General features: G+C 38.7%; 1 protein-coding gene across 3 annotated transcripts in view; it reads right to left on the bottom strand.

The window, feature by feature from the left end:
* LOC134210334 (cell surface glycoprotein 1-like) overlaps positions 1-12,368 on the bottom strand; it is a 233,538-nt gene that overhangs the window by 66,799 nt on the left and 154,371 nt on the right. For all 3 annotated transcript variants that reach the window (XM_062686383.1, XM_062686381.1, XM_062686382.1), the window contains exon 4: positions 7,237-7,403. In XM_062686383.1, coding sequence (XP_062542367.1) covers positions 7,237-7,403 — 167 coding nt within the window. The remainder of the gene's footprint in view (positions 1-7,236; positions 7,404-12,368) is intronic.

Below are 12,368 nucleotides of genomic sequence, written 5' to 3' on the forward strand. Positions count from 1 at the left end.
AGAAACATACGTCTCACTCTCCACATGTTCCATCGTTTATCTTTTTAATTATCGGTCACCGGTGGCGCTTCCACCGGTTATGCTTGTTTTTTTTATTTTTTTATTTGCTAATTATCTAATACATGCATTCATCTCTTAGACTAGGTGTTCCGTGTTTTCTTAACACTATCATCCTTATTTGCTATGTTATATTTTTAGTTATTATTAATACATTTTAATTGCCTCTGGCTGTTAGAATTTTTCCTCTGGTTGAATTGAACCATGTAGGAATTACAATGTTTTCAACTTAAACTAATCTTAACCTAATTTATACTAAGGGTTTTAAGAGTTAATCGTTGCAATAGAAGATTGCAACGATTTTTGTCTAAAATTGGAAATTATTTTGTTGGACATTTGTTGCAATGTCTCAATATTAGAAATTCTATGAAGTTCATTGGTACTATACCACGGAGGCAACTTCAGAATCATTTTCAGAATTTTATTTTGAATCCTCTGAAGTGCCTTCTTTCTGATATTGCAGCAACTAGTCCATATTGGCACAGCATACAACATGGCAGGTCTAAAAATTTGTTTGTAAATCAAAAGTTTGTTCTTAAGACAAAGTTTTGATTTTCTGTTTATAAGTGGATATAGACACTTAATATATTTGTTACATTTGGCTTGAAGGCCTTCAATGTGATTTTTAAAAGTTAATTTTTGATCTAGCAGAAGTCCTAAATATTTAGCTTCGCTAGACCAATTAATTGGAACCCCATTCATAGTGACAATATGTCTGCTAGAAGGTTTCAAATAAGAAGCTCTCGGCTTATGTGGGAAAATTATAAGCTGAGTTTTGGAAGCATTCGGGGAAATTTTCCATTTTTGCAAGTAAGTGGAGAAAATATCCAAACTTTGTTGCAATCTACTACAAATGACACGAAGGCTACGCCCTTTGGCTGAGAGACCTGTGTCATCTGCAAACAAAGATTTTTGACACCCTGGTGGTAAATCAGGTAAGTCAGAAGTAAAAATGTTATACAATATGGGCCCCAGTATGCTGCCTTGGGGACATCAGCCCTTACAGGTAATCTATCAGATTTAGAATTCTGATAGTTTACCTGCAGTGAGCGATCTGATAAATAATTTTGGATCAGTTTAATAATGTACAGAGGAAAATTAAAATTCATCAATTTTACAATCAAACCTTCATGCCAAACACTGTCAAATGCTTTCTCTATATCAAGAAGAGCAACTCCAGTCGAATATCCTTCAGATTTGTTGAGCCGAATTAAGTTCGTAACTCTTAATAACTGATGAGTGGTTGAATGCCCATGGCGAAAACCAAATTGCTCATCAGCAAAATAGAATTGTCATTAATATGAACCATCATTCTATTTAAAATAATCTTTTCAAACAGTTTGCTTATTGAAGAAAGCAAACTGATTAAGGATAACTAGAAGCCTCAGCTGGATTTTGTCCAGCTTCAAAATTGGAACAACTTTGGCGTTTTTCCATTTATCTGAAAAGTATGCCAATTGAAAACATTTGTTAAATAAATTAACCAAAAAGGATAAAGAGCTCTCAGAAAGTTTTAATAAGATAAGCGTGTAGAAAATACCATCATCACCCGGAGCTTTCATATTTTTAAATTTTCTAGTAATAGATTTCACTTCATCCAAATAAGTTCCCAACGAAGGGTCAAAAACATTCTCTTGATTGAGAATGTCTTCGAAGCTCCGTGTAACCTGATCCTCAATTGGACTAGTGAAACCTAGACTAAAATTATGGGCACTCTCGAACTGCTGAGCAAGTTTTTGAGCCTTTTCGCCATTTGTTAATAAAATTTTATTTCCTTCTTTAAGCGCTGGAATTGGCTTTTGAGGTTTTTTAAGAATTTTCGTTAATTTCCAAAAGGGTTTCGAACTGGGATCCAACTTCGCGACATTATTCTCAAAGTTGGTATTTCTCAGAATAGCGAAACGTTTTTTAATTTCATTTTGCAAATCTCGCCAAATAACTTTCAACGCGGGATCGCGAGTTCTTTGGTATTGCCTTCGCCTCACATTTTTAAGACGGATCAGTAGCTGAAGATCGTCGTCAATAATAATGGAGTTATGGTTATGCTTGTGTTTGACGTTTGCTCACTACCGCCACTTGATTGCTGCTTGTCCATCTACAGTGCATTTAGTATTGGGCGAGAATGTTTTCGTGACGATGATTTTGATTGCATTTTGTTCTAAGTGAGATGTCTGTTTCTCTGTGATGATAGGGTGGTTAGGGATGCTCTTTGGCCACAAGGGAGGGTGTAGGGCGGGGTGAGCATTGATAAGTTATCGATCAAATCTCGAGCAACATATGATTAGGGCCGAAAAACCAACAAAGCTGAACCGAGAAAAATGAGGTTCAAATTTTCTATGACTAATTTAATTCATTTATTGAAGTAGAAACTCATTTTATTGCCAAAACCATGTAAATACTGTACGTAAATGGTTATATTATAACAGCAGATCAAGATTAATTGAAAAACCATTCGAAATCTACAAAATTTCAGCTAAAACAAAAATCCCGCCATTTACTCGCATCTCCGGCAACACGTCTGATTTTTAAGCCGTTTGCTCAAAGCTACTAACACCATCGGATTTGTTTAGATTTGTTAGCCAGAGCAGTTCTGCTATGCGATATATCGAAAACCTAGTAAGAATATGCATTTTAAAATAACTTGAAGCTAGTTTTTCTAAATAAACAATATAAAGTGAACGGCCTAAAACCCAAAGCAAACATTCCGCATGGTAGTTAAGGGCGCCAACAAAGGACTTAAAAACCACAACGGTGCAAATGGTTGACGTTCACTCAAAATAGCAATTAATGTGTTTCTTAAGAGATATCAAGTACGGAGTTTTAACTAGCATGAAGAATAATTTACAAAGCAATCGTTCATGACAGAAAAACAAAAATCATGGTTTTGGTTTATAAGCCGTAATCATATGTTTCGCGAGAAATCAGTGTAATTTCTGAACCCCATGGCTGATTTCAACCAAATTTGGAACACACATTATTTATCTTAAGGAGACGACGATAGTGGAAAAGAGAAGAGTGTGGGGGAGAGGTATTGTTTAGTTATCGATCAACTCATCCCTTCATCGAAATCATGGTTTGCCCAGTGAAAAGAATGTGTTTCTTCTGGACGGTGAATGTGAACTGTAGCCACGGGGGTGGTTTTGGACATAAAACCCCCAACCCCCCAGAGACAAAATTTAAGAAGAATTTTTTTTTTCAAAGAAAAGTGTTCGAAGGCCCCCGAAGGGAAGTTGTAGAACTGTAGAAGCGAAGAGATAGGCAAACAGTGAAAGCAATATGTACGCTAGTATTAGTAAGCTGAAAGCTTAATAAAAATGGGATAAAAGCTCCGCTGTTCTATTCGACTACACGAAATGTTTCAATAAACACTGCAGGCCATAAAATTGTATACGCCTGATTTTCTCAAGGTCCCGGTGAAGTGGAACTGGTTGAGAATATTTAATGTAGAATATTTAACGTTTTACGTCTTAGTTTGTTGTAGATTTTTTTCTACTGGGGAGGTTGGCTCCGAAACCAACCGGGCAGCTCGTTAATTGGACACGCTTGGATTGAGGAAAATTGGTCGCTTTACCAGTGATAATAAACCCCCTCCACACTGTTCCATCACTGGCCGACGGTTGTACTTGGGTAACTGTCAATTATTTTACTAAGCCGTTACTAGTAGCATCCTTCACAGGCGCAATTTAAGTTAGCTACCTGTCTTCCATACACAATTGGGAAAAAAGGAACCTTCGTCCTCAGAGGGTCTCAACGATCGGGCACATTTAAGGCTCAAGAAAAGTTGGACAAAGAAAACAGCTTTCTGAATGATTCACCACCGGCGGTGTATCGTCTGTCTTTTCCGTCCTTCAGAAAATTGTGATTGTGTTAGTGCAATACCGGCCCATATCACAAACACTCATTCAAAAATACGGCTTTATGTAGTGGTGTGTTGCCAACCATCATTCCCCCTTAAACACGGTCGATGGTCCCCTATGGGAGTGGCCCATAAACCATCGTACTTAATTAACTAAAAAGGAGAAGATGGTCTGGCGTTCGGGTATTATAGTACATACAGCTAGTAAATCTGTAACCATCTACTGGTTGGGTTGATAGATATATTCTTTTCCATTCCCTTAGGCTTGTTAATATAGATTGTTCTATACTGTCATCATGTTCCATTCTGCAAACGCAATTTTGTAATTGAAATAACATAACTCGTTTTGATGCAGATCATCAGCCCTACAACGATTATTGTCCATTGAGACACTGTTACAACTGATTTTTTATTTTTACATTTGTAATTTTAAACCTGTCCATTTCCACCAGTCATTACTATGTCAAATCTAGACCAACATTTGAAAAGGGCGTAACAGAAAAAATTTATTCCTTCTGATTCTCCGTCTACATATAAAGCTATGTATGGAGACAAAGAATCAGAAGGAATAAATTTTGGCTGTTACGCCCTTTTCAAATGTTGGTCTAGAAATGTTTCGAACGATGTCAGTTCGTCTTACCTCGTTTAAGGAATCTCTGAAAAAAAATGGTTTCCCGAATGAGTTTATGACGGAATTCCAGATGCAATTTTCGAAGGAATTTCTGGAGAGCGCTTCGACCTCCGAAGCATTCTCTGAAGAAATCCTCAGAGAAACCTCTGATGGCATTCTTGGAAAAAAATACGTAGGACTCTGCGACAGAATTCTCGACCGGATACTCTGGCGGGATTCCCAATCTCCTACGGAATTCTTGAAGGATTTTTTTCGATTTGTCCGAAGACTTTTCCGACAAAACTCCCGTAGGAATCACCGTCCGGATTCCCAGAGGAATCTCCGACGGAATTTCTGGAAGGTCTCTGACTAAATCCGAAGGAATCTCCAGAGGAATCTCTGACGGAATTCCTGGAGGAATCTCAGATGGAATTTCCGGCGCCTTCTCGGAAGGAATTCTCAAGCAATCTCCAAAAAAAATTACAGAGAAATTTCTGATGGAATTCCAGAAGAAATTTCCAATGAAATTGCTTGAGGAATCTTCAATAAAAAATTCAGAGGATTCTTTGACAGAATCCTCCCTTCGATACCTGGAGGAATCTCTTACGAAATTCTTTGACGGATCTCTGACGGAATTTCCATGGAAACTTTGTTGAACTTCCTGGGGGATTCTGCGACGGAATGGAATTCCCGAAGAATTTTCATAAATACCTTCTGATGGAATTCCCAAAGGTATCTCCAGAGGAATGTCCAACGGAATTCTTGGAGGATTCTACGATTGGAGGAATTTACGATCGGATTCCTGGAAGAATCTCCGACCGGATAACGGAAGCAATTCCTGACGAAATCTCTGAAAGAATTCCCATGGAAACTTTGTTAGACTTTCCAGAGGAATTCCCGACGGAACCCCTTTAGGAGTCTCCAACAAAATTCCTGAAGCAACCTCCGACGGAATTCCCGGAGAATTCTCCGATGGAATTTATGAAGCAATTTTCGATGGAATCTCCCGGAGGAATCCGAAGGATTCTTCGGGAGGAATTTTCAAAGTGATCTCCGAAAGAATTCCCGAGAAAATCTTTTAAGAAATTCCTCGAAGCAATCTCCGACGGATTCTTTGATGGAATTCACGGAGGAATTTCCGACGGAATTCCTGGAAGAATCTCCGACGAAAATCCCGGAGAAAGTGTTCGACGGTATCTCCGAAGAAATTTCCGAGTTTCTATAGGAATTAGAGGTATAACGGATGAATTTCCAAATGGATTCCCGCAGGAATCTCCGAATTTCCGAAGCAATCTCCGAAAGAATTCTCAGAGGATTCCCTGACGAACGACGAACTGGAAGATCATCTTCAGTGGCTCACACTCGAGATCCGTGTAAGTCAGAGCACAAAACACGTGAAGACGAAAATTGAGGTAGGAATATTACGCATATTTGCTCAAATAATGTTGTGAAAATAAATGGAATAGTACAAACTCATCTCAGTCATTTTTATTTTATGTGATTTTTGGAATATTAATTGAAAATACATTTCCTTGATAGATATTAGTTATTTTTTGAGTAACCTGGGCTTGATGGAAATTGGCTGGACAATTAGACGAAGGCGAGAATAGTTTCTTCAAGAATCCTAACTACCTCGCCGCACCGATTAATCATCGAACGGTCGGGCCAGCTAACGAATGTGCTCCACAATATAGTGGAGGTGTAATTGCAGGTGTAAATCGCAGCCATTTGAAAGTCTTGCGAGTTTTACATAACTTTTAGCGAACTGCATTCACCGATCGACCTGCAACTATCACCGACCGGCCGCCGCAATCTCAGCCGTCATCGTCGGTAGAAAAAATCTAACCGCGATCGTGCCGAGTGGCAACGTTGATTTGCCGACGGAGACGGCAGATTTGATCATATAGACAAACAAGGAGGTAGACGTTGGAAAACTTCCAGCACACGGTGTCGGAACTAAGATTTTTTTTGCCAACCTATTAATAAAAAAAAAGTTTTGTAAAAAATTCGAGGGCTTATTTTTATTATGATGTGTTTAGTTATGATTACATTGGACTTGTCTACGAAAGCGTATGAAATTTCATCCTTTGAAACTTGATAATGATTACATTTTGGCAAAACCCCATCCAGTGATCAAAAAATTGAATGCTTTTTATGCTCGAGTCAGTAAATTAACTGATCAGAAATCCAATATCATAGTTCAACAATAATCATGATGTTGACACAGTGCATCACATGAATTATTGTTACCGGAATGAGATATGCGCGTCTGAAAACAACGAAAAAACATGCCGCATATGAAGGTACTTGGCTTCGTTGCTGTCATCGTTGCCGGTCGAATGGATTGAGAATGGGCCAATCAACTGCAATGACATACAATCGTGCGCGAACCAAGTGCTCGTGGTAAAGAAGTGTGTAAAAATCGAAAGGAAAAATATGGGCCACATTTCCCAACGCGACTCATTCCGACCGTTGGCCAATTAGGGAAATAATAGCTTTGGACGGTAGCTGAGCGGCTAGACATATGGCACTACTGACACAGTTATCGGTCGGTCACCGACCAGTGAGCAAATCAGGTGTTGAAACTTCCAACGATAGATTGTCGTAATTTTACACCGCAGATTAATGCCCGAAAATTATGCTAACCAACCTTTATGATGCGACGCGAAAATAAATAAAATAACAAATGGTGATTTTCCTTAAGGTCACTAACCTCTTCCACCTCTGCTGATGCCTCCTCGGTGGTGGAGGTTGTGCTGGCGGTCGATGGGGCCGCCATCGTTGTGCTGGTGGTTGAGGTGCTCGAAGTGGCAGGTCCGCGACCGAATATTAGCGAGGTCGCTTTTAAACCATCCACTCTGACCATTAAGGCTATTATCACTGAAAAGAGAAAGAGAGAGATAAAAAAAAATGAAAATCAATAACGAAGGTCACATCGGAAATTAAAAAAATCAAAAGAAAACCAAGATTTCGACAGGTCTCAAGGATTCGATAAAAATAAATCATTAAACTGAAAATGCAATTCTTTTAAATAGCACCCCAACACATTCCACAGTTGAAACATTGCTACAAAATATTAACAATTAACTGCATAATTGTTAATATTTTTTAAGGACTTTCGCGCCTGTTATCGGCGAAGTTTCTCAGGAAAGTTACAATGTATGCATTTGTGTGTCACGTAGCTAATCAGAAACGAAATAGAAACTTTGAAAATATCACTGACATTCTAAAAAGTTACTATCTTACGTTCTATTCTGTGAAGCGAACCATGACCTTTAAAGGGTTTTTACGAGATTTAAAGGTAAAAGTCCTGAAATTCTTGAAACTATTTTTTTTTAATAAAAGCTGTGTTTCCTGATAGTATTTCTAAACATTCTTAAGAGATTCTGGAGATTTAAGAGCAGTTGAAATCTTGGTAACTAATCCCAAGGAATGTTGTGGCGAATAGATTTCTTTTGTCGCATTTGTAGTTTAGAAACTTTCTCAATTCTAGCAGTACTAAGAAAAAAACAGTTTGGAATTAATTCACAGTTTTATTGGATGCTAAAATATAAGAAATAGGTATATGTATAATAAGATACAAAGGCAGGGGATTTACACGGGCCTGGGATTGATTCCACGACCTTCTGCGTGTCAGGCAGAAAACGTCGAAATGATACGTCCATTATTGCATTAGTATAGGTATCTGTATTCAGAATATTGTTCGATTCTAGAGTAAATTCTTATCTCTGCAGAACAGTTGATTGAAAACATTGGTCTCCATTTCCCACTGCTGTCCTGAACTATGATCATCAACTATTAATAGATATTCCTTTGGCATTAATGAGCTTTATTTCGCTATACCTACCGTCTGCCATCCAGTGGTGATGATTTCATAATGAGTTTCGGTCGGTGATTGAGAAAAGCGCCGATAACGATCAATATTGATTGGGTGTGAGTATCGAATAATTTTCGTCGCTCCCGCTCATGGCCGCTGAATGTTGCGCACGGTCGAGCTTATCTCAACGATATGTGAACCGTGTCATGACTCACGACTCAATTGTGGGTCAGGTTTTCGGCTGTTTGCTAAAATTATGAGATCATAAATTCAAACATACATTGCCGGTTGATGGATTGGATGGAACGTGCGGCGTAGGAGAGCAAAACAAAACCTCGATAATGAGATTCACTTTGAATGATTAATGAACGGCGCATTTGTGTGCTTTTTTTTGGGTGGATTATTGAATTAGCACTGTTTATCTTGGATTGTGATTGTCAAGAAAAAAATACTCTTTTGTGAAGCATTATAGATCGGATTAGTGCGAGAGGAGATGCAAAAGAAGAATAGGTTTATTATAAATTTACGGCAATTTATGATCAAGTGCTCTCAATTGAAGAGACGAAACATAGATGCCTAACTCTAGGACCAACAGGATTTATAGCAATTTCAGTGTTCAATTGTTTGTTTGTTCCACATGCTTTTTTTTTACTGGATTTTACCAAAAAAAAAAACTCCTGATTTGCATCTGGAATCTCCATGGAATATATTTCTGGAACTCTTCAGATTTTTTTCTGAATACAACCGAGATTTTTATTATTAAATTTGCTAGCAAGTTATAATGAATTTTCACGAAAAATTCTTTCCACTTCTAAAGGAAGTCCTGGAAAGCGAATGGTAATTGTACTAAATTTTTATGGGAATTAATAATTAAAAAAAAACATTTTTCTGACATTTCTAGGGAAATAACACACCTCCAGACGAAAACTATTTAAAATATTTTGTTGCAATGAGGAAGCCTCCTCTCAAGAAGCTCGGAATTCTTCTTTCAAGAGGCTGAGAAGTGTCCTTTAAAGATGCTCAGAAGCTTCCTTTTAAGAGGCTCGGAAGCTCGGCAGTGATAAATTTAATCAAATATTTAAAAAAAATACTCTAATGAAGAACTAAAAAAGGGTCAGAAGACTCCTTTCAAGATGCTCGGAAGTTTCTTTTCGCCCCAACGTGGGAGTGTTATTAGATTTGTCAAATCGACGCTTGAATCTTTGTTTACAAAAGCAGATAAGTCGTTTTGAAAATTTGGTATTGACTTCATCATTTTCGCGAGGACCCGAACACGCTCCACTTCGCACTGCACATACATGCTCGACGGCTACTGAACATTCAGAATCATCACTATAATAGTGACTATTAGGGGCTATTGCGAATTACGTGACGCTGTGGAACGCCGTGCGTTACGATCAAACAAAGAAAAAAAAATTTACAAGACATGCTACCAAGGCACTATGGGCACAAACATATTTTTTCAATGAAAACTGTCTTTATGCAACACTAGCAGACCCGACGAACTTCGTTTTGCCTGAAATTGATTTATTCTCTGATTAGTTCTCCAGTTATGTAGAAGTTTCTGTTTCATTTGTAAGGGACCCCCCCTTTCCAAAGCGGGTAGGAGTCTCGAACCATCTTAAGAACCTTCCCCGGACCCAAAAACCCCTGCATACAAATTTCCACGCCGATCGGTTCAGTAGTTTCTGAGTCTATAAGGTTCAGACAGACAGAAATTCATTTTTATGTATATAGAGAAGATATATAAGATATATTATGTGAATATTTAACCTTTTTCAACCCTTGAACCCTTTTTTTATTGCCTAAAACTGATTACATTGCCTGATTCATTGCCTAAAACTGTTACAAAGAAATATCAGTCAAGGAATCACTCTGAACAGAAACTGCTACTCGCACTTCCAAGAAAAGCATCTCGTCCAAGCGAGGATTGATATCCTTTAAGGACCAAGTTGATCGTATTTTGAAATTATTTAAAACCCTTTCAGGTCCAAATTTTTCTAAGCGGTATTACCCAGTAAATTTGATAGATACTATTTGTTTTCGTGATTAATAATGGAGAAACGACAAAACAAGTTGAAAAATATTTTTTTGGGATGTGCTAGATCATCCAAACTATCCTTGAGTCCAGAACTTGCGATCTACAGTTACCATGCTAGCTTTTTTTAGTCACTCCAAGCTGGGGGCCCTCCTTAGCCGTGTGGTAAAACGCGCATTGTCTCGATTTCCCTGGGCATACAAGTATCATCGTGCTAGCCTCATGGTAATACGAATGCAAAAATGGTGACCTGGCTTAGAAACCTGGCAGTTAATAACTGTGGAAGTGCTTAATGAACACTAAGCTGCGAGGCGGCTCTGTCCCAGTGTGGGGATGTAATGCCAACAAGAAGAAGAAGAAGAGACTCCAAGCTTGGATATGTATTTAACTATATCCATAAAATATTCCTGAAGATCAAGAAACATGGTCAGATGGCTTTGGGATATCCTGGGTCATCCAAATCAAGTTTAAGTTCAGAACTTGTGATCTACAACCACAGCATTAGATTTCCCAGCTAACCGTAAGTGTTTGAAAAAGCCATGTATCGCGACTATAGCGCTGTCGCAGTGCAAACATGCTTCATACTGGCTCTATAATTGCTTTATATTTGCCGAGAAGGCGAAATATAGTGCTAATGGTTATTTGAGTTTCCTGTCACTCAATGCTCTCATATATTTAACTGTAATAATCACATGCATATAGCAACTTCGAGAAAGTATTGTTTAGCAACTGTAGATTTATATATCCAAAATTATTTTACGATGTCTGTAGATTTCCAGTAATGGATATAGTTGAATACGTATCAAAAGTTTGAGTAGTGAAAAAATCCACTGCTACAACTGTTGATTGCGCCTCAAGAATAGTTTAGATGACCCAGAACATCTAAACTATCTGACGATGTATGTTATACTTCTAGGAGATATAGTGGGTGTGATTGATCACGTATCAAAATGATGTGTAACGAAAAAAACTTCTGTTGCAGGCTATTGTTTCTGCTGGTACCTACAGCAGCAGCGCAGATAAGTGGAAGGCATTGTTTTATTGTTCTCCCATCTCTCTGATACAGAGTGGGATTAATTATAATACATTAAATTAGTTTTTTTTATATTTTTTTTCTAATTTGCTATTAGTTCTAAGTTAGTATAAGAATTAATAGTCCTTCCACCTTGCGAGGTGAGAATGGAGGCAGAGACTATGGGGGGCGGTAGTCCTCTGAAAGATGTCCGCACACGATTGTACCATGCGGCTTCGCCTGGGCCTTGGGTTGTTTACTTTCGGCAGAAAGTGAAAAGTCTAGACTTTCTCGGCATTAAGCGAGATTTGACGCGTCGTTTTACGAAGCTTGATTTTAGTCAGATCAACAGGAACAAGTTACGAATCACCGCACCTACATATCAGGTGGCGAACGAAATTGCTAAAGACAAGGCGTACAATGCAGAATATTTAGTTTATGTCCCTCGCGGGAGGTCGAAATCGAAGGTGTGATCAACGCAGCGAGCTTGACTTGCAAGGATGTACTTGCGGGAAAAGGCCGCTTAAAGAACGCAATGGAGTCTACCGTGGATATTCTGGATTGCAAGGAATTGCACTCAGCAACCATGGTAGATGGCAAAAGGTATATTCTAAGTCAGGCTCGCTTCGGGTGACGTTTGCCGGTTCGATTCTCCCAAAATTTGTCGATTTAGAGAATATGTTGTTTCCGGTGCGTCTTTTGTACCAAGGGTATTTAATTGTACCAATTGCAAACAACTTGGTCACACTGCCGAGTTTGTGGCAACAAACCACGTTGTGGTAAATGTTTCGAAAGACATCGGGAGGAATCCTGCCAGCAACAAGCCACAAAATGTGCTTATTGCGGTATGGCTCCTGCCCATGGTTTGCAAGATTGCCCGGTGTACAGAAAGCGCACCCAAAAAGTGAAGCGCTCGTTGGTACAGCGCTCCAAGCAGACTTATGCGGAAATGGTTAAAGCGCAAGACACATCCGCCGA

This window comes from Armigeres subalbatus, chromosome 2 (genome assembly GCF_024139115.2).
Source record: "Armigeres subalbatus isolate Guangzhou_Male chromosome 2, GZ_Asu_2, whole genome shotgun sequence".
In the NCBI taxonomy this organism is placed as follows: domain Eukaryota; kingdom Metazoa; phylum Arthropoda; class Insecta; order Diptera; family Culicidae; genus Armigeres; species Armigeres subalbatus.